Genomic DNA, 24150 nt, shown 5'->3' on the forward strand with positions numbered 1-24150 from the left:
ATCTCCCAAACTCTCAGGGGTTTCCTGAGGCTTCCACAGAAGCCGGACCAGGATATTCACACAATCCCTACCATGCACTCTGGCTCTGTCATCCAGGAATGTTCTTCCTCTGACACTCCTCTTTCAATGCTTTCCTGGATGACAGAGCCAGAGTGCATGGGAGGATTGTGTGAAATCCTGGTCCAGCTTCAGTGGAAGCCTCAGGAAACCCTTGTGAGCTCAGTAGAACTCCAGGTTGTAATTCTTTTGACCATGTCGTGACCTAGTTGACTAGGGCGTCTGTGTGTGGGAACACCCACCGCACAGGTTCGAATCCTCATAACGGCTCCAACGGATTTTCTCACTGACACATCACATTAGTGTGATTACTCTGTGTATAAAGTAAATGTTATTATGTATAGATACTTACCTCTTACCTCACGTCCATGTACCTATACTCAGTTACCTAAGCCAATCTATATAAACAAAAATGCAAATGTTTGTTTTGTTCAAAATCGCTAATCTCTGAAAGTTCTTCACAGATGGCTTTGAAATTTTGACACAACCTTCCATTCGAATACGCACATGCTTTTATATACCTACTACATAGATGCCACACCTATGACAGGTAAAAACACGCTTTTTTAAAACAGTGCCATCTGTTGGACGTTAAAGCAACACACACACTGTAATCTCCGAAAGTTCTTCACCGATTGCTTTAAAATTTTGACAACATTCCATTCGAATATGCACCTGTATTTATATACCTACTATTTAGATGCCACTCCTGTGACAGGTAAAAACATCCTCTTTTGATAAACAGCGCCATCTGTTGGATGTAAAATCATCACACGCTCTGTTTTTCCTGTGAGAGAAATCTCAAAAAGTTCCTCACCGATTGCTTTGAAATTTTGACACACTTTTGCATTCAAATATGTGCATGTTTTTATATACCTACTATATAGATGACAAACCTGTGACAGGAAGAACTATGTTTTTTATTAAACAGTGTTTTTCATGTGAGGAAATGGTGGGGAGGCCGAGGTTTACAGGGTAGGGGGAATGGTGGGGAGGCCGAGGTTTACAGGGGAGGGGGAAATGGTGGGGAGGACGAAGAGGATAGGGAGTGGGGAATGACTGGGAAGACGAAGGGATGGGGGAAGGGGGAATGGTGGAGAGGACGGGGAGACGGGGAAGGGTTGCTGTGGTTCAGCATCGCGCACGCATTGCTGAGCCTGCTTGGTAACTGTTAAACTAGTCAACTTGTCCTCTTTCCCACCCACATAGACTTGTTTGGCTGAAGGCATAGTGTTAAGGTCCTCCTTAGTAAATATAGAAATAAAATATTTATTAAAAATACTACTCATCTCTTCGTCATTATCAGTTATCTGACCTGTCTCAGTTTTTAATGGACCGATTCTTTCCCTAATCTTTGTTCGATATAACTGAAAAAACTTTTAGAATTTGTCTTGGCTTGCCCTGCTATGCGTACTTCAAAGTTTCTTTTTTCCCTCCTTATTTCTTTTTGAACGTTTGTAACCAGTTGGACGAATTCTTGTTCTATACTCGCTTCCCCATTCTTTATTCCCTTTGTACCAAGCTCTCTTTCTACTTATAAGGTTCTTCATATCCATTGTTATCCATTTCAGGTCATTAGTATTTGATTTATTCAATTTGTATGGAATACTACGTTCATGTACTTTGCTTTGAATATTTTTTAAATAAATTATATTTTGAATCCACATCGAAATCCCTTTTTACATCATCCATTGCTGGGTTCCTGTCTCGCTTCAAGATTGGCCTACCCCCCATGCCCAAGATTTTCCAATCTATTTCACCAAAAAAATTTCTTAGGATATTAAAATCAGCTTTTCGAAAATCTGGAACTTTAACAAAATTTTCGCCTACAAATCTATTCCATTCTATGCTAAATCTGATTTCTTTGTGACCTCTGTTTCTTAGCTCACTCCCTAGTTCAAAGTAATTTATTTGTGCTTCCCTCTTCGTTAACACAAATCTAAAATATTATTTTCCCGTGTTGGTTCCTTAATGTGTTGCATAAAAACGCAATCGTCAATAAATTCTAGAAAATCTTCTGCTTCAATATTCTTTGTTCTGTTAAACTAGTTCATTCCAATAAAATTAAAGTCACCCATGACACAAATACTGTTAGACCTAGATATTTCCTCCCATGGATATTTTGCTTCCATTCTGTCTAAGTTTGGTAGCCTGGATATAACTCATATTATAGCATTAATTGCTTTTTCGTTTGATTCTATTCAAATTGTTTCTGTGTGTGACTCAGTTTTAATTCCGTGTCTTTGAGACTACATTTCAAATTTTCCCTAATATATATAGCTACTCCCCCACCTCGTCTAATATATCTATATGTGTGAAATAGTTTAATTCAATTTATTTGATATTCAGCTGACAGTTCTTTATTTTCTACATTCATTCACGTTTCGGTAAGTGCAATAATATCTATTTTTTCTGTGCAGACAAGAGTATTTAAATAGTTTATTTTGTTTCTTAGATTCCTACTGTTCGTGTAATATACCCTAAGAGTATTATTATTTTGAAGCCCTTCTCTTTTCCTGTTCATTTTGCCAATTTGGTTCACTCACAAACACATACTTTTATTACCTCCCCTCTCCATATCAATTCCCATACCACTATCTACTAACAGTTTAAACCCAAACAAAACTCCAACTACAGGTTCCAACGAGATGGCAACAGCAACAACCCCAGCACTCTATAGATGCACCCCATCCCGAGCAAACATGTTATTTCTTCCATAGAAGTGTTCCCAGTTATCAATGAAGGATATTGCGTTTGATTTGCAATATTTGTCAAGTCGGCAATTAATACCAAATGCCCTCGATAACCATTCCTTTACAACTCTCATTGTTGGAAGAATGCCACATATGATCGGGATTCCTCCCTTTGCTCCTAACTAATTCTATGGCTGTCTTGAACCTCTTGTAAAGTGCCTCACTCCTAACTCGTCCAACATCATTTCCACCTGCACTGATACAAATGATGGGTTTGTTCCCATTTCCAGCCATAATATCATTCATGTCGTTAACAATGTCACCAATCCCTGTTCCCGGATAGCAAACTCTTAACCTTCTCCCCCTATCTCTGTCACAAAAAGTTATATCCAAATACCTCACCTGGGAATCTTAAACAAGCAAAAATCGCTTAAATACTTCTTATACTTTCTAAGCACTTTGAGGGACCTGTGCTTCGTTGCTCTCCATTGCTTTCTCTTTCGAGTGAAATGCAGGCTCCAAACAGCACTCGTTCTCCAACACGGCGAATGAGTTAGAAGTCCTTAGGATATCTATAGGCCGCTTTGTCAAAGTCTTCTTAAGACCCCTGTCCTTTACGACTTTCCATGACAAGGTATTTTTAATACTAGTCTCCTCCTTTGTTTCTTCTCAAAGTTGTTTCAGCTGTCGTACCTCTTCCTGTAGGGAATCCAACTGAGCTCCTACTAGATTGATCAGTAGGAGCACCTTCACATTACACCTTCACATCACCTACACCTTCTTTTATTACTGTGACACTGATATCCATTTCTCCATTTAGACTCCAGGTAGTCTCTAGTTAAAGCTCTTGGTGCCAAAGCAGATGTGTCTAGAGCAGAGTGGGTATTGAAATTGAAGATAGAGAAAATTTCCTAAAGAGTTTCTAGCATCCATCTGTTTTCATTATAGAACAGACATCCTATCCCTAGATTAGACTTTCGAAGGGATAAGAATAACAGTTAATCGACTGAGATCTCATGAGAAAATAACATCTGGCACTGACAAATCAATCAGACAGCCTAATAAGTCTAAAACCACTATTTCCATTCCAAAATGGAGAAATAACAGCGTGGTTACCTATACAGTCATTCCCTCTAAACCTTTAGTCAATACGTCACGCAAAGCTGTGACTCCTGAAATTACTACCGGATGGAGACGCTGTCTATTCTGTCAAGAAAATCATTCCATTTATCAGTGTCAAACCTTTCCTGATTGAGTTACCAGAGTAAAGTGCTTCAAGGAACTGCACAAGTGCACCAGGTGCTTGATGCAACATGATCCTAATACCTGAACCACCCCATTACGCACATTTAAAGGGTGCTCTCAGGATCAACATCATTCTGCATTGTGTGGAGTCACTAGGGCAAAATCGCCTAAACTCCAGGGGGAACAGGATTCTTCCCCCACTGTGCATTATTGCAAGGTATGGCAAGAGGTTAATGTGTTTACTACAAAATCAAATAATGATGACGCATTACCTACTGCACAACTACAATTAAACAACAAAAGAACCAAGATCAATACACAGGGGTCTATTAGACAAGGGATCACAGAGAACGTTCATCACTCAACAAGTGGCTAACAAGTTGAAACTTAAACCATTGTGTAAAGTGAAACTGAACATCTCAGGATTCCTGACAGATACTGGACCTCAAGAATATACGGTAGTACAACCACTATTATGCCTAGGCGGTTATGTCCGACCTGTCCAGACCATAATAGTTGATCATATCCCAGTTGACGTAAATGTTAAGGGTCCAGGGAACACAACCAGATTCCTACAAAAAAACGGAGTTAAATTGGCCGACAGCTAGAAAACGTCTGACCGCCTTACTGATGTAGGTCTACTAGTAGGGGAAGACTACTACTACCAGTTTATTACTGGACAGAGAAGGCAACAGGGAATGCATCTGTTAAGGTTAACAGGAGGCTATTTACTCACAGGTACAGTCTTAAACCTGAAGAAGCCTATGCCTGCTAACAACTAATACTAATCAGAAATTAAACTGTCAGCTAAAATAAATCTCCAGCCACTAAGGACAAGGGAGAATACAGCTGACTAAATAAATTAAAGATTGAGTCCGGTACAATTAATATTAGCAGAGATAGTATCTCTGGGTCTCAGTAAATAGTTAGTGAGCAGCAGCCTAAACCGGCGCAAGTCACAACGACAAATGTCACTGACCCCACTGCAGCCCCACAACTATTCTCGACGATAATAATTGACCACATTCAGTCCTCTACGCATCTACAATGTCTTTGGGGTACGTCTTCACAGGAGAAGACCGCATTTACAATACCTTCGGGTAAGTCTTCACAAGAAGGCCTCATTTACAGTACCTTCGGATAAGTTTTCACAAGAAAAGACCGCATCTACCATGCCTTACCTACCTTACCTTGAGGTTACCTTGAGGTGCTTCCGGGGCTTAGTGTCCCCGCGGCCCGGTCGTCGACCAGGCCTCCTGGTTGCTGGACTGATCAACCAGGCTGTTAGACGCGGCTGCTCGCAGCCTGACGTATGAGTCACAGCCTGGTTGATCAAGTATCCTTTGGAGGTATGTCTATGGAGGTATATCAGCCTTCAGGTATGTCTTCACAAGAGAAGACTACAGTCATACAAAGTCTCTCTGGACTAGGATTTTAGTAATCCACTTAATGAAATATCACCTGCAGGGATGCAGCAGTTTTGTTTGGGGCTACTTCTTCTTTCTCGTTTCTGCCCTTAAGCAACCTTAGAGGCGTGTTTGAAGAAGCACCTTAGTACAAGCAGAATTGAAATTTGCAATAGCCTGTCAGTGATCAATTACCAGAGGACTACTAATAGTGAAACAAATAGTTTCTCACAACTATAGAATAAATAAAATAAATAAATAAACTCATACTAATAAACTCATAGAATAAACTCATAATAATATTTAAGTTGCTACATGTGCTTAGTTACACCTCAAGAGGGTTAAGCACTGTAGTCTAATATACATAATTAGCCTTAACCCTCCTAGGTAGGTTTAGGGAAATTAGTTAGGTTCATCAGAGTACAAGTTCAATCTGTGCTCACTAAAGCAATACAGCTGACAACATTCAAAGAGACTGATACCAAAATACTTAGTTCTCTGAATTAAATAGAATTTAGCTAGGTTAGAAATTTATCATTATCGAGTAGCCTAAAATACATGTCCAATAAGGACTACACATCAGGCCAAATTTAATTTGCATAAATACAGATGATTCCTCGTTTGAGGTGCCCCAAGGAGTCTCCAGTGATGAGTTAGTGTCTAGGAACTCAACCAGTTACAAGTCACAGCGACCCTAGACATGACCTCACTGTAGATTCGTAATGTCCTTGAATTCAAAGGAACATAAAGAATAATACCTTAATCATTAAGTAGAAGTACCCGTGATTACAGATCATACCTGTTACATAGATCTGGGACATCCGCCATGTACCTACTAACGTACTGATCTACAAACTTGTAGGAATTTTATACCTTCAGCATGTAAGTCAGTACTAAATCATGAACTACGACCCCGGGTTTTCTCTCCCCTAGGAGTTATGTCTGAAATTTCCGACACCCAAATACTAACCCCTAGTGCGATAATTTAAATTTATTGTACTAGGAGTTTACATTTACTATCTTTACTAATAAGTAACCTAGTATAGTAAAAATTTTACTAATATCGGGGGCCAGTATTGCGTCAGCTGCTCGGCTCTCTCAAGAAGAAGTTATATATATTCATATATCAAATTAAACCCAGTCTAACCTTGTAGAATTTATTAAGAAATGTAGATTGGCAATTGATTTAGTTTAATTTAGCAAATTATGTGGCTGTTTATTGGAAAGAGTTTTATTCAGCTAATATCAGCTGATCCAGTAAAAAAAGTAACGAACTAAAATTCATTTACGAATATAAGTACTTCAGCTAACGTCATTTAGGCTAAATGATATACACAGCGAGAAATAATCTGCTGGTACCTAAAGTACGTTATTGTCACGTAAAATAACGTCTGCAATGTTTCCATCAATTAGGAGATTAGAATAAAATAATTCACTCGCCTGGCGTTCCGCGAGCGCTACGTCATGGGTTCGTATCCTGGCCGGGGAGGATTTACTGGGCGCAATTCCTTAACTGTAGCCTCTGTTTAACGCAACAGTAAAATGTATACTTGGATGAAAAAACGATTCTTCGCGGCAGGGAATCGTATTCCAGGGACCTGCTCGAAACGCTACGCATACTAGTGGCTGTACAAGAATGTAACAACTCTTGTATATATCTCAAAAAAAATAATTAGAATAATTTACCAAGTTTCCACCAACCGGCGCTAGGTGGCTCGCGGGGCACTCGCTAGAAAAACTTGGCAGAGATAAAAGCCATATTGGTTTGGTGTCCTGAAGCTGATCTTTATTATCGTCTAAAATTAGGAGCATCCGTGCATTATTGGACCTCAGACTGATTCGACAGCTTCATCTTATTACGGACACCATGTCCGGCCAGGCTAAGTACCCTGAAATATATATTGTTGTGGCCATAACTTATATGTTCATGTAGGGTGCCTTGGCATTACGCATCAGGAAAAACTAAATAACTCCCGTGAGTGTAATTACTATGCCCAACTAGCTCTAATTTCATGAGTATGCGTGTAAATATACACTCTTAGGTAGAAATTACATGATGTTAATATTTCAGTGTGGAGTTAGCTACACAGGAAGCGTACTTCATCCTGTGGACTCACGTGTCGCCCAAGATAACGGCATTGACAGGATTATACGGGTCATATAACTTTCGGACGTATTCTCCATTCAACTTTGGCAGCTAAGCCTCAAAATGTTTAAATTTAGTAGTTAGCGTACTAACCCATGCTTCAATTTATTTTTTATTTATGAAAATATTATATCTATGTTATATGTATATTATATTATTATATTATGTTATACAATATAGAATTTACAACCCCCCCCCCCCCAAATGATGTGTAGGGGAATTACTCCACTTTATATAGAAGTTTTTACAGTCTGTCGGAAAATCCGACACCATTTAATATAACATACAGACAGATAATAATAGCTGTGTTGTATAAACAAGTTAACCATAGAAAACGTAACTTATAGTGGAATTACCGTCTATAGAAAACGGGATATCATTACCACATACTATTATAATTCACCACCTATTATGGTGGGAATTATTCTTAAATACATTAGTCTTTGAACTTTACCATCATAAAAATATCTCATATAAATTAACTTAATTATCAATATTAAAGTAGAGTAAATGTGACCCTTCTATCACTTTCTGTCATCTGGACAATGTAAGCCAGGCGTCAGGGTGAGGGAGGAGGGGCAGCCATTGTTTGTACTAGACCAGAGGCTCACTGGAGCAAATTCGGCTCCTGTTAATCGGCTCCTGTTAATTTTACTTGGACGAAGTGTTATGGAAACCAAAGGTGTACCATTATCACACGCTGTCAACAAATTCAAGTTAAGTGTTCTACCGAAACCCATTTATCTATCATTTATGGCCATTAATGTCAGTATATAAGGTGACCCGGTTAGAGCACGAGGCAGCCTCAAACTGAAGGTCAAGACGAGGAAGCATGCTTTGTGCATCAGTTACCAGGGTGATGGAAGCTACCTCAATGAGGGAAAATGTGGTGTCTACAACCTAGTTATATCTGGTGGACTAAGACCTGCTGTACTATAAGATAAGGAACCTCTTCAATGTATGTAGTCTAATACTGTAGTTTGATTGGCTGCATATATATAAATTAAATTAATATAAACCCCCCTAATGTGTAGAGGATCGATTTGTGAGATTATTGCAGAAATACAGTCCACTTATCATTATACAAATTGCTATCGAAGTATATAAATTAACGTAAATATAAATTCTATATATATTCATATAAATTAAAATAAATATAAATCTCACAGGTCGGTTCCCACATTATTTGGACCTTCAGAACCGGAATATTCGGTCCTTTGAACCCACATTTGGTGATCTTAGTACCGGATGAACCAGTTAACCAGTGGATTCATTAAATAAACTAGTGCAGTGTGATTTAAACAAGGCCAGCCAGTCAAAGACAACGGCGTTGCCTCGTGGGAGCTCACGAGGCCCCCTCAACTGAGTTCAGCCTCATCAGCGGTTTCATGCACACCCACAGATTTGGTGGCGTGTTATTCTGTGAAATGACAGCGCTAATATTGAAGCCAGCCAAATTAGTGGCTGTGGTTTCGCAAGATTGTTCACGGATTCCGTGGTGTTAAATTTCGCGAGAGATTATTTACGAATTTGTGGACTTTATTTCACGAGGTCACTAATAATATTTAATACTTCTTGATAATATTAGAAGTTTCATAGAGGCTAATTAAGAGGCTATTATCAATAATTGTGTATTATTTCTCCAAAATAGAGAATTATTTAATATATATTGCACTAGTGATCACAGTATAATATTTACTAATTGCCAACCCACAACAGGGTAGGATATTAACATTGACTAGTTGAACTATTATTGCTCATCCTAGTCCCATTATTACCATAGTCAGTTGTACTATATTCAACAACCTAACACCAGTAATGAATGGTCCAGACCCTATTTTGGGTGTAATTTTTATCAACTCGAGTTGAGTTGTATATATAATAATTTACTTATGATCATTACACCTTTGAGTGATTAATTAGTGTCAATTCCATCCTAGGGTGATATAGAAGAGCTAACCTAAAGGTACTTCCAGTGACACTGGTTTATCACTCAAATCATTAGTGTGTATGATTGTATATATATAATGTGTATTAATTTTAAGTGCTAACCTCTAGTAGAGGTAGGATTATTGCCTAGTGAGTGCAGAATTTACCCTAGGCTACCATCAGTACTTGTTCAGTATTATGAGCGACCCAAGTACAAGCCCCACAAGGCTTCACCAACTAGCTAGTATGGATAATGCTGGCAATGAGAAAACTGTCATACATCTAGTACTACAATTGCTGGATTTACCTCAACCTGATCAGACTGCTGACTCATTACAATCCTTCAGCATGGAGTTTGAGTCACTACTAAGAACATTCAGTCTTAAGGTTGATATAACTACTAGTGAATGGATGACCAAAGTAGTCCTTCAACGAAAATTGTTCAGCGACATACTAGATGAATTATATGCACATCAACATAACACCATCCTGACAGTACAGGACATCACTGAAGGTTTACATTCCATCATAAACAAACGACGTGCAAATGAGGAAGTTAAAGCCTCTTACAAGCCTTCAGAAATAGAAAATAATAGTCAATTAAAGGGTAAAACAACTACCCCAAATAAACATCAATCAATTACTCTAACATCAAGTTGCAGAAAATCTGACAATGCAGCAGCAACCTCCAAGCCTACTGTTACTAGTTCACACAAACCGGTAACTTCCAAAGGTGCAGTAGGCTGGGGGACATGAATGTTCTGCAAAAAGAAACATTCAACATACTGTTGTGCTAATTATCCAACCAGAGACACTCGTATTGAGCGACTCCAGGAATTAGGGAGATGTTCAAGGTGTCTCAAGTCACACAACATAGACTATTGTGATATCCAATTCAACACCTGCAACAGGTGTAGAAGAGGTAGACACCATGCAGCACTGTACAAATATACGAAATTAACGTATTCAAGACCCAAGGTGGAAGATAGCATTCCCACCACAGTACAGTACTGCAAGGTGCAACAAACAAAGAGTGTCCAATCGGCAAAGTCTAAAGGTAATACGACTTTGCCTACTGCCCAAATTACCATCCTGAATAAGAGGGCCAAGGTCCATACCCATGGGTTGTTTGACCAAGGATCCCAGAGAACATATGTCACTAAAAAGTTGGCAGATGAACTACAATTAAGGCCTGTAGCCCAGATGTCATTCAATATCTCAGGGTTTGTAACAGATGCAGGACCTCAAGTCTACCAGGTGGTACAACCATCAGTACGTTTAGGCAGGTACGTCTGTCGAGTACAAGCCATTGTGGTGGACAAAATACCAGTAGACCTACAAGTTCAAGGTCTGAGAGCAACAGCCAAATTCCTGAGAAATAGAGGAATAAAATTGGCAGATAATATTAAGCCTGATCACCTCACTGACTTCGGTCTCCTTGTAGGGACAGACTATTGTCATCGATTCATCGGTAGCCCTACTAAATATCAGGGTATAACCATGTTAAACTCTGCAGGAGGTAAATTACTCTCAGGCCCAGTATCAAGCCTGAGGAGACCTATGCCTGCAGATAAACAATACCAATAGAAATCTAAATTTGTCAGCTGATTATATTTCTCCAGTAGCATTATACTAAGGAGATTACAGCTGACTATAGTAACAGAGGTTGATGTTAATATCATCATTTGAAGCTGAAGATGAGTTTATGAGGCCTCAGTGGCAAATCAGTGAACAGTAGCCTAAACAGCTACAAGTCACTGCGACCAATGTCACTGAACCCACTGCAGTCTCAGAACCATACTTTACTTTAATGATGAGTTATTCAATCTTCTGAATCAATTAACTAAATTAAACCCCAATAAATCTGATGACTGATTTGATACATTTATTATTTAATCAAGATGTATTCCATGGGCCTCAGTGTTTATATATAAGTGACCAGTTACCTGAACAAACTTCAAGTTATATCTAATGTCACTGATCTCACTGCAGTCCCTGAATCATACTTGACTGTAGTACTTGATCACATCCAGTCTTCTGAGTTAAATAATATGTAATTAGGCTTGAATATTAGCCTTTCAAGAGTTAACAGGGAAATGAAATCGCATTAGACTTCTAACCCCTGCAACTTTAGTACGGGACATCCGTCCTGTACGAAGAGACGCACAAATGTGTGATTACTAACTACTAACATCAAATTAATCTAATAATTCGAAGGAGGAGTATCGGTGTTCGTCTGTTTTAATTAGGACTTCGACCCGTGAGCAGCCCCTGGTGAATTATGTCGGAAAATCCGACACCATTTAATATAACATACAGACAGATAATAATAGCTGTGTTGTATAAACAAGTTAACCATAGAAAACGTAACTTGTAGTGGAGTTACCGTCTATAGAAAACGGGATATCATTACCACATACTATTATAATTCACCACCTATTATGGTGGGAATTATTCTTAAATACATTAGTCTTTGAACTTTACCATCATAAAAATATCTCATATAAATTAACTTAATTATCAATATTAAAGTAGAGTAAATGTGACCCTTCTATCACTTTCTGTCATCTGGACAATGTAAGCCAGGCATCAGGGTGAGGGAGGAGGGGCAGCCATTGTTTGTACTAGACCAGAGGCTCACGGGAGCAAATACGGCTCCTGTTAATTTTACTTGGATGAAGTGTTATGGAAACCAAAGGTGTACCATTATCACACGCTGTCAACAAATTCAAGTTAAGTGTTCTACCGAAACCCATTTATCTATCATTTATGGCCATTAATGTCAGTATATAAGGTGACCCGGTTAGAGCACGAGGCAGCCTCAAACTAAAGGTCAAGACGAGGAAGCATGCTTTGTGCATCAGTTACCAGGGTGATGGAAGCTACCTCAAAGAGGGAAAATGTGGTGTCTACAACCTAGTTATATCTGGTGGACTAAGACCTGCTGTACTATAAGATAAGGAACCTCTTCAATGTATGTAGTCTAATACTGTAGTTTGATTGGCTGCATATATATAAATTAAATTAATATAAACCCCCCTAATGTGTAGAGGATCGATTTGTGAGATTATGAGATTATTGCAGAAATACAGTCCACTTATCATTATACAAATTGCTATCGAAGTATATAAATTAACGTAAATATAAATTCTATTTATATTCATATAAATTAAAATAAATATAAATCTCACAGGTCGGTTCCCACACAGTCCACTTCTATAAGTTTATTTTGAATTAGTTATTAAATTTATTATTATATGATTTAGATTACTGGTTCTCTGAGTCCATAAATTTTTTTATGGTCCATATGAACTTATGAATGATATTGTATGCTGGAGTAAAAATTACTTATACCTGGTGTCCTTCCTTTTACCAGACTTGTAGCAAACGCGACACGTCAGACCTTTGTCAATGCGAATTAGGGAATGGTTCAAGTTCCTGTTCAGACGTTCTGGTTTATCAACAATACAAGGAGTTTCTCCTAGCAGCAGCACCACAAGGAGTAATCTGAACCGCATCCTCTGAATCAGATGATGAATTTTCATTTCGAGGTAAAGAAGGGAATAGTGGCCGCCTCACACCTGATGGTGCGGGTGTTGCAACATTGTCGCCAGTAGATCTGCTCTCATCGTCATATACAACAACATCATATATGATGTTGCAATTTTGGAGAGGCCAATTCTTATACTGAAAATTCATTACTGACCAAATGATTACTTCATGGATCTGGAGCAGTTAGAGTTTCATTGTATCAGTTGTGTAGTACTTGAATAACACAAAAGCATTATGGATATCCATTTGCAGAAGGTACAATATGAATTTCATCGTCCACTTGTGACATTTCCGTGTAAAATGATAATATATGACCATTTGGTCGAAGTGATCAACACCTTTTATGCTGTTATTGAAGTCACAGACTGCCTTTGGTTTGTTCCCAGTGACCTGTTGCAATGAAGATGTTCCGTCAGATTTGCGTACTCATTTCCTTCATTTCTCTTCTTGTGAATCTGCATTGTGGCAAGTTGTGATGAGTGAAACAACTCGCTTATCTTTCCCCAGAATTATAAAAGTATTGTCCTTCCATTTATAAAGGTTTATCAACTAGCAGTTTACTCTTTGCTCGTAAATGAAAATCTTTTGGTGCACCACGCTCTAGTCTGAGAGTACCACTGGTGTATACACCGTGTTCAGGCAGCTTTTCACTAAGTTGAACCGAGTTATAGTAGTTATCCATATATAAATTATAACTTTTGTTCTTCAGTTGTTTAATCAAGCCCATAACCGTTTGAATTGTTATCTTCCCAATTCCTGCATACACTTCAAAATCATAGATGTAACCAGTATGCGATTCAGCCAGTATATACAGCTTTACTCCTTACTTATCAGGTATATTTGGGCTATACCATGTAATCTATACATTGTGGCATTGTGCCTTCATCCAAGAAGATTTTTCTAGGGAATGTATACTGGTTTACATTTATATGTTAGATATTCGATGACTGTTCAAACTTTTATTAGACTGTCTTGATTGTCTTTGGGAATGGCATTATTGTTATGAGTATGAAAACAGTATGCAATCAGTACAAATCGTTTCGCAATCATAAAAGTATTGAAAGGAAATACATGCCACAATTTACCTGTTTGTCAGTACATACTCATTGTTGGCATCTTCACAATGCCCATCAACATTATCAGTCCCAAATATCTGGCAACCTCTTTTACACTCACTTCATCCCACTAATTGTTCGGGCTTTTAGAACCATTTGACATGCTTTGTGGTGCATACAAGTTGGTTTAATATACCATAAATTTCAGACAATCTTGCGTAATAAATAACTGTAAAAGTCCCAGAGGAGTGCTGGTACTGGTAAAGTCAGGCCTGGTGCTCCAGTACAATTGTGTACAATGGGAGGAGTGAACAAATCCACAAGGGCCGTGATGATGGTTTGAACTTACGCCCGGGATGATCCCAGACACTGCATTAGTCGACTAGGCCACTACATGGTTAAAAGAATTGCAACCGGGGGTTCCACTGGCCTCACACGGATCCTGTAGCCTCTCCAAGACACAAACCAAGATTTTACACAAATCCACCATGCACTCGGGCTCTGCCAACAAGCTGTTCTACCTCTTTGCCCTCACTTGAATACACATATAAATCATAATAGCGTGATGCATCATATGACCAAATCCACCAGGGCCGTGATGAGGGTTCGAACTTAGGTCCAGGATGATCCCTGGAAGCTGCCTTTGACAGATCATCCCGGGCATAAGTTCGAACCCTCATCACGGCCCTTGTGGATTTGTTCATTTGATACATCACGCTATTGTGATTTCTATATGTGTGTAAGGGAGGAGTGTAGTCAGTAGACGAGGCTTCACCAGAACAGGTGCATGGGGGTACGAGCAGTATATGTTATAGTAGCAGGGCCAGCACGTGTGGTGGTGTCAACATCTTCATCATCACTCCCTTCGCTGTCAGTTTCATCCTCACCTGCTGTTTCAGTTTCAACCACCTCACTGTCAACATCACTGCCACTTTTGTCACTTTCAAGATCAAGATCAGATAATTCGTCAACTATAGCCTGCTATTTTGTTGGTGTGAGTTTCACTTTGCTGTACTTATGGCAAACACTACTTAGCTTTTCCCTCAGGCGTGTTTTTTCTAGGCTTTCGTCATCGAATGGCTCTGATCTTGTTCACTATCCATCTTGGAGTAAATGTCGAAAGTTTATAAAGGCAGTAACAAATATAACTGAGGAAAATAGCAGGAAAGGGCACACGTTTGGATGTGACGGGAAGCTGCAGCGGTCACGAGTTTGGTCACGAAAACAATGGACCTACCGCTTTTGAGGCTGTGCCGTGATGCCACATAGGGACATCACAGAAAATGGGAAGATGCTGGTGCACATTGTAAAACACGTCCCATAATGATTGGGGAAAATGGAATCTTAATTAAGATATTTTAATTATGGACGCAACATGCGTCCCCACCTGAGATCCGTAGATTTGTTTAGGGACACAATATGTATCCCCACCCAGAGTGGGGATACATGAAGCTGTATACATGGGGATACATACATACTAAGATACATGAAGCACAACTAATCTGCATATCCAGTGACTCCGGGGGAGGAACAAAGGATGTTTAACTTCAAGGGCAAAATGTTGTGATTGTCTGGGTCAGTCAGAGACCCAGATTACAGATGGTTTTAGCAGGGAGGTTTTTAAATTCATTCCCATATGTTTGTACTTGGACGTGTTCTAACCAGTACCTTTGAGCACTAGCGAATTTGTTTGATTCCTACCTTTTGTAGAAATTAAACACCCTGTGTGTGACTCATAGAAGTTTATTTTAATCAGAGTACGGAATGCATTCAATTACTGAAGTCAAGCATGGCTCTTGGATCTCAGTGGGAGCACTGGCAAAGGTCGCAATGACTTGCAGCGTTTGCTTAGGCCACTGGTCACAGAATTGTCACTGAGGCCAATGGAACCACATCTCGGCTTTAGATAATTGTTTTAAGGTCAGACCTCTGGAGAAACAGTCAACTGGGTTCTCCGTAGTGGGTACATACCAAAGTTTGTATCTGGATGACAAATCTCGAGTTTTTTACGCAGTTGCTAGCATATGGGGTTTTGCTGTTATTATTGCGAACTCACTGTAACACTGCCTCCTGATCTGACCACTCCACTGTTTGTTCAAAGTGGATGCTACTCAATGTTTTGGTCAAGTAATGAGCTAGCCTTATCCCCTAGTAGTAAGGCAGTTAATTTTATTTGTGGTAATGACCGCTTCTTTAACACGACACCTTGACTTTAGATGTGAGAAAATTTGGTTGCCCATTTGTTACTAGGTGTGCTGCAGTAAAGTATTAAGCACGCCCTGAGGCGTCACAAAACACGTGCAGGTGAATTGGTTGATCTTGATTGGTGGTCTTTCGAGGGAATTTAACAGATTCTAGGGCATTTAAATTTTTCACTAACCCCCTGCCATTTATCTTGAAGTGTAGGAGCCAGAGGATCATCCCAGCCTATATAGTATCTCCATCCAGCATTCTTGCATCAATAACTTGCCCTTATTTAATAATGGAATTGATAGTCCCAAGGGGGTCGAAGGGTTTGATTGCTTGGGGAGCAGTTTCGTCTTTGTTAGGTTGGTAGTTTCAGTTTCCACAGATTTGATTGTGAGTTGATCAGTTAATGTTTCCCATTCTACTCATAATACCTTCATTTTCTGAGGCCCTTGGTAGTCAGAAAATTATGATTCTAAAAGCTTGTTTAGTTTTTCATTATTTGTAGCCCACAACTGGAGAGGCATATTGGCTTCCTACAACTCTCGATTGGCTTCCATGGTAAATTGTTAGCAATTCCGTTCCGCTGCTAGTAGTTCCTTGGAAAATGTCGTGGTACAGAGAGTAACTAATTTCAGTTGTGTAGGGGCTATTGAACTTCTTCAGTTGTGTGTCTAAAGTAGCCTGAAGCAGAAAGGGAGAAGAAGTCCTCCAAATTAAATCACTATTTGGATCATTGAGATCCTTGATCCAAAGGAACTTTGTGAAGTTTCTGTCCTACTCTTGGAGGCCTACCCTATGGAATGCCTTGCTTATGTCGGCCGTATATGAATAAATTCCTGTTCACAACTTTAATAGCACATCATAAACCCTTTGGGTTAGGCTAGGGCCAGTTTGAAGGCAATCATTCAAAGAGACACCTTGTTTGCCCTTGACACTGGAGTGAAAAACTGTCCTCAGTGGGGTAGTAACTGAGGCTTTCAATAGGATGAGGTAAATAGTGTCCCTCCTTAGGGTCATCGTTTTCTACGACTCAAATGAATATATTCAGAGATGTTGTTGCATTATTTCATTGTACAATTTCAGGTGCTCAGGTTGTTTTTGTAAGTGCAACACCTGAGACCTTATTTGGTTTTGTGACATGAAATTGAAGCCTGACCAAGTATAGTTTGTCCGTGTATACAACTGAGTCGAGGTATTGTTGATATGTCGAGGCATCGTCTGGACTAGGATGTTCAGTGACGATGCCTAAGGTAGCTAGATCCCATATTTTATGGACAGGGGGATCCAGCTCATACTTAATCATGTTTCTGAACATTAGTGGTGACTGCTCTTCGTCATCTCATGCAACCATCACTGGATTGATATGTTAGTTGTCTACAGGTGTGTACTTATTCAGACACATTACTGGACCTGTAAATAATTTGTCACTCATAAACATTAACGGGTTCATTTCCTGTTGTTTTAAGTGTCCAGTGATGAATATATGGCAGTAGTCCGCACTTTCAAGGATTCCAATATCGGTGAGGTGGTCGGTCGTATTTTTAGTGTCTGCAAATTTAACTCTTCTTTCGTTCAGGATTTTGGCAGTTGCTTATAGACTATGAACATATAGGTCCGACGGAATTTTGTCCACCACAATAACCTGTACTGGACAGACATACCGCCCAAACGTACAAGACGATGTACGACCAGGTATACTTGAGGTTCCGTGTTTCTCAGGAACCCCCAAAATGTTATATTTTACCAGGGTAACAGGTGTTAATTAAAGATCATCTGACACCTTTTGAGTGACTTAAGTGTTTTGGGTCCCTTGGTCAAATAACCCTCGAGTATAGACCTTGGTCCCCCTTTTTTATGGTCAGTTGGGCAAAGAGCAAAGTTGCGTTATTGTTGGACTTTGTCAACAGGACACTATTCTCCTGTCACACCTTATAGTACTGTACTGTGCTGGAAAATTTTAAATTCCTCTACCTTGGGTTTTGGAAATTTTACTTTTGTGTAAGGTACTGTATTGTGTTGACCCTTTTACACATATTGCAGGTATGTAGTTGGGTTTCACAGGTGTTAGTGTTGTGTGACCTGAGACACCTCGTGCATTTTTGCTAGTCCTTGAGTCGCTTGATACGGGTGACTCGATCAGGATAATTTGTGCACTGGTACATAGAATAATATATTCCTCTTGGCAGAACCGACATGTCTGCCAGCCTACAGTACCTTTTGGAATCACTCCCTTGGGTGACACAGTTACTGTGGGCTTCAACGGACCTACTTCATAAGCGCCTACACTGCCTGACTTCCACTTAGAAGTGGAAATATTTTGGTTGTGTTTAGGGTTAGTACTTTTTGTTTCCTCTGACTTCGTCGTTTTAGACTTGTGAGTTGATGAACTCTGTATTTGTAGTATTTTCTCATGTGCTCTCATACGATTCACAATCATCCTCACACCCTCAAAAATTTCGTCCAGGGGGAGGATGTCTGTTTTAAGTGAGAGCAGAGAGATTCCAAGCTTTCGCTGGGTAATTTGCTCTAATCTGTAATTGTTAACACCAATTTTGCATGACAAGCATCAGCCTTAGCAGCTAAAGCTTTGACTAAGAGAATCTACTTGGACTCTAAAGTCTTATATAGCCTCAAGTGTTATACCTGGTGTAGGTTTAGCTCTCAATTTAGAGTAGAGATTGGCTATAGCAATCTCTTTGTTACAATAATTGAGGTGCAACAACTGTATGGCAATAATGTAGTCGTCATCGCTAAGAATCAGTTTGTCAATAACTGCTTTTGCTTCACCTCTCAAGGTACTTTACAAGTAAGGAAATTTTTTGATTTGTTAATGGAACCTTTACAGTTCACTAATGAATCAATCGGATTCCAGTATCATTCAAAGTTTTCTTTGCCCCTGTCTTGAAATACCGTTAAGTCAATGGCAGATAGATGGACTTCAGTGATGGGGTTAAATGTATTAGCTCCGTTTGTTGTTAGAGCATTTTGAGATTCAGAGTTGGTATAAGAGTTGTATTCATTTATCCAGGCGATCTTGGACCTAATCCTCATATTCCCTGTGTTAGGAATCAAAAGAAAGGAACCACGGGGTAAAACAGTCCCTGTGGCGAATTGGTAAGACTCATGGAATTTCACGAGCTCTTTGGCCTGGATTCGTATTCTGGCCGGGGAGGATTTACTGGGTGCCAAACTTCAAGGGCATCCTACCATCCTCTAGTACACCCTACCATCCTCTAGTACACCCTACCATCCTCTAGTACACCCTACCATCCTCTAGTACACCCTACCATCCTCTAGTACACCCTACCATCCTCTAGTACACCCTACCATCCTCTAGTATACCCTACCATCCTCTAGTACACCCTACCATCCTCTAGTACACCCTACCATCCTCTAGTACACCCTACCATCCTCTAGTACACCCTACCATCCTCTAGTACACCCTACCATCCTCTAGTACATCCTACCATCCTCTAGTACATCCTACCATCCTCTAGTACACCCTACCATCCTCTAGTACATCCTACCATCCTCCAGTACATCCTACCATCCTCTAGAACATCCTACCATCCTCTAGTACACCCTACCATCCTCTAGTACATCCTACCATCCTCTAGTACATCCTACCATCCTCTAGTACATCCTACCATCCTCATATACATCCTACCTTACTCAGGTACATCCTTCCATCTTCATTTACATCCTACGATCCTCTAGTACATCCTGTCATCATCTAGACTAGGACTCGGTTCAGGCTTCACCTCGTGCCTCAGCAATCATCATTATTCCATAACATGAAGAGCTGGTAAACTCCTTGATTGATTAATTCATAAAGATATGTATATTACTTGAAAAAAATAAAATAATTTGACAAACTGGGGATATAAAAGTTTTGATTTTTCTGTCAAATGTCAAAATGTCAACGACTATATAGTCTCCTGGCTGAAAAATAATCTTTAATTAGTTAGATTTAATATAAAAATTAATTAAACGCATTCAATAAAATTATTTTTATTTCCATTAATAATTTGTTTTAACAACAGTTAATTGAAGACCATCCAATGACATGTTGAGAAGTGTGATCATGTACCAACACTTGTTCATGTACCAAATTTATTTATAATGTTCCTGATGGTAATGTTTATCTTGTGTTGCCAGATACGTATGACGTGGTGGCAACACTTGTGTTTATATTGTTCCTGGTGGTAATGTTTATCTTGTGTTGTGTTGCCAGATACGTATTACGTGGTGGCAACACTTGTGTTTATAATGCCCCTGGTGGTAATGTTTATCTTGTGTTGCCAGATACGTATTACGTTGTGGCAACACTTATGTTTATAATGTCCCTGGTGATAATGTTTATCTTGTGTTGTGTTGGCAGATACGTATGACGTGGTGGTGACCTGTGGCGGCATGGGTGAGAGCCACTTGCCTGTTCAAGGCATCAATGAATTTATCCGGGTCGTCAAGCCAGGTGAGAAAACAAACTGAGGAATGAGGAGGAGTGAATATTGATGAATCTGTTATATGAGCCCAATACCCATCAGAGCTTCATGGGTCGGACTACACCTCAGGACTCCCTGAGTGGTACTACGCCTCAGGGCTCCCTGAGTGGTACTACACAACAGGGCTCCCTGAGTGGTACTACACATCAGGGCTCCCTGAGTGGTACAACACATCAGGGCTCCCTGAGTGGTACTACACATCAGGGCTCCCAGAGAGGTACTACACATCAGGGCTCCCTGAGTGGTACTACACATCATGGCTCCCTGAGTGGTACTACACATCAGGGCTCCCCGAGTGGTACTACGCCTCAGGGCGCCCTGAGTGGTACTACACCTTAGGGCTCCCTGAGTGGAGCTACACCTTAGGGTTCCCTGAGTGAAGCTACACCTTAGGGTTCCTGAGTGGAGCTACACTTGATTGCTTCCTGAGTGGAGCTAACACTTAGGGCTTCCTGAGTGGAGCTACACCTTAGGGTTCCCTGAGTGGAGCTACAACTTATGGCTCCCTGAGTGGAGCTACACCTGAGGGCTCCCTGAGTGGAGCTACACCTTAGGGCTCCCTGGGTGGAGCTACACCTGAGGGCTCCCTGAGTGGAGCTACACCTTAGGGTTCCCTGAGTGGAGCTACAACTTATGGCACCCTGAGTGGAGATACACCTGAGGGCTCCTTGAGTGGAGCTACATCTTAGGGCTCCCTGAGTGGTACTACACCTTAGGGCTCCCTGAGTGGAGCTACACCTTAGGGTTCCCTGAGTGGAGCTACACCTTAGGGCTCCCTGAGTGGAGCTACACCTTAGGGCTCCCTGAGTGGAGCTACATCTTAGGGCTCCCTGAGTGGAGGTACACCTTAGGGCTCCCTGAGTGGAGCTACACCTTAGGGCTCCCTGGGTGGAGCTACACCTGAGGGCTCCCTGAGTGGAGCTACACCTGAGGGCTCCCTGAGTGGAGCTACACCTGAGGGCTCCCTGAATGGAGGTACACCTGAGGGCTCCCTGAGTGGAGATACACCTTAGGGCTCCCTGAGTGGAGCTACACCTGAGGGCTCCCTGAGTGGAGCTACACCTTAGAGCTCCCTGAGTGGAGCTACACCTTAGGGCTCCCTGAGTGGAGCTACATCTTAGGGCTCCCTGAGTGGAGCTACACCTTAGGGCTCCCTGAGTGGAGATACATCTTAGGGTTCCCTGAGTGGGGCTACACCTTAGGGCTCCCTGAGTGGAGCTACACCTTAGAGCTCCCTGAGTGGAGCTACACCTTAGGGCTCCCTGAGTGGAGCTACACCTTAGGGCTCCCTGAGTGGAGCTACATCTTAGGGCTCCCTGAGTGGAGCTACACCTGAGGGCTCCCTGAGTGGAGCTACACCTGAGAGCTCCCTGAGTGGAGCTACATCTTAGGGCTCCCTGAGTGGAGCTACACCTGAGGGCTCCCTGAGTGGAGCTACACCTGAGGGTTCCTGAGTGGAGGTACACCTGAGGGCTCCCTGAGTGGAGCTACATCTTAGGGCTCCCTGAGTGGAGCTACACCTTAGGGCTCCCGGAGTGGAGCTACACCTTAGGGCTCCCGGAGTGGAGCTACACCTGAGGGCTCCCTGAGTGGAGCTACACCTTAGGGATCCCGGAGTGGATCTACACCTTAGGGCTCCCTGAGTGGAGCTACACCTTAGGGCTCCCGGAGTGGAGCTACATCTTAGGGCTCCCTGAGTGGAGCTACACCTTAGGGCTCCCGGAGTGGAGCTACACCTTAGGGCTCCCTGAGTGGAGCTACACCTTAGGGCTCCCTGAGTGGAGCTACATCTTAGGGCTCCCTGAGTGGAGCTACACCTTAGGGCTCCCGGAGTGGAGCTACACCTTAGGGCTCCCGGAGTGGAGCTACACCTGAGGGCTCCCTGAGTGGAGCTACACCTTAGGGCTCCCGGAGTGGAGCTACATCTTAGGGCTCCCTGAGTGGAGCTACACCTTAGGGCTCCCGGAGTGGAGCTACACCTGAGGGCTCCCTGAGTGGAGCTACACCTTAGGGCTCCCGGAGTGGAGCTACACCTGAGGGCTCCCTGAGTGGAGCTACACCTTAGGGCTCCCGGAGTGGAGCTACACCTGAGGGCTCCCTGAGTGGAGATACACCTTAGGGCTCCCTGAGTGGAGCTGAAAATTATATAAAATATATTTATGTGTTTGTGGAATTGTCTGTGCAGTTACAAACTAAAGATAACCTGGTGAGGGATAACTGTGCACAAAGATAACTAGGTGAGTGGCAACTATGCACAAAGATAACCAGGTGAGTGCTAACTATGCACAAAGATAACAGGTGAGTGCCAAGTATGCACAAAGATAACCAGGTGAGTGGCAACTATGCACAGAGATAACCAGGTGAGTGATAACTATGCACAAATATAACAGGTGAGTGGCATCTATGCACAAAGATAACCAGATATGAGTTGCAACTATGCACAAAGATAACCAGGTGAGTGGCAACTATGCACAGATATAACAGGTGAGTGTCAACTATGCACAAAGATAACCAGGTGAGTGTCAACTATGCACAATGATAACCAGGTGAGTGTCAACTATGCACAAAGATAACCAGGTGAGTGTCAACTATGCACAAAGATAACCTGGTGAGTGTCAACTGTGCACAAAGATAACCAGGTGAGTGACAACTATGCACAAAGATAACCAGGTGAGTGATAACTATGCACCAAGATAACCAAGTGAGTGATAACTATGCATAAAGATAGCCAGGTGAGTGTCAACTATTGTGGGGGAGAATTTAGTTCTATAATGAAATTATAGTAAATGTTTCGAAGGCCCAATATTAAAATATTAAAGATAAGAGAACCAGTGGCCTCTGGAACTATAATATTAAATTCATAAATGTAATTAAATATATTTAGAGAAATGAAGTGTATTATTAATAATAATTAAGAACATTCAGTCAATTAAGGCAGCGTCTGGGATCCTCTCGGACGTAGGTTCGAACCCTCGTCACAGCCCTTGTGGATTTGTTTAATAATTCAGAACTAAATCCTTACGCCCTACAAATTGGGGGTTAAATAATGTGAAGTTAATGAACTTCAAATAATAAGAAGGTAATACACTTCTGTTAATGAAATATTGAGATGTTAACACACATCTATTAATGAATTAATTCATATTAAATATAATTTGACTCTCAATAATAATAAATTACTATCTACAATAGAATACTGGAAACGTCTTAGGTGTTTTGGATGATCGGAGATTACGTCCAGCCTCTACAACACGTTTAATCCAGTCCAAGATAACTATCCGTGGGAACATGTGATCATGGAAGCTTTAACAAGTCTCCCTCAGTCTTAATAGCACACTGAGAGGCAAAACTTATATAATTTCCACTCCAACT

General features: G+C 41.0%; 1 protein-coding gene across 1 annotated transcript in view; it reads left to right on the plus strand.

The window, feature by feature from the left end:
- The window catches only part of LOC123750949 (methyltransferase-like protein 27), a 148037-nt gene that overhangs the window by 71954 nt on the left and 51933 nt on the right, over positions 1-24150 (plus strand). The window contains exon 6 of the mRNA XM_069316729.1: positions 20655-20747. Coding sequence (XP_069172830.1) covers positions 20655-20747 — 93 coding nt within the window. The remainder of the gene's footprint in view (positions 1-20654; positions 20748-24150) is intronic.

Source organism: Procambarus clarkii, chromosome 85, assembly GCF_040958095.1.
Source record: "Procambarus clarkii isolate CNS0578487 chromosome 85, FALCON_Pclarkii_2.0, whole genome shotgun sequence".
Lineage (NCBI taxonomy): Eukaryota > Metazoa > Arthropoda > Malacostraca > Decapoda > Cambaridae > Procambarus > Procambarus clarkii.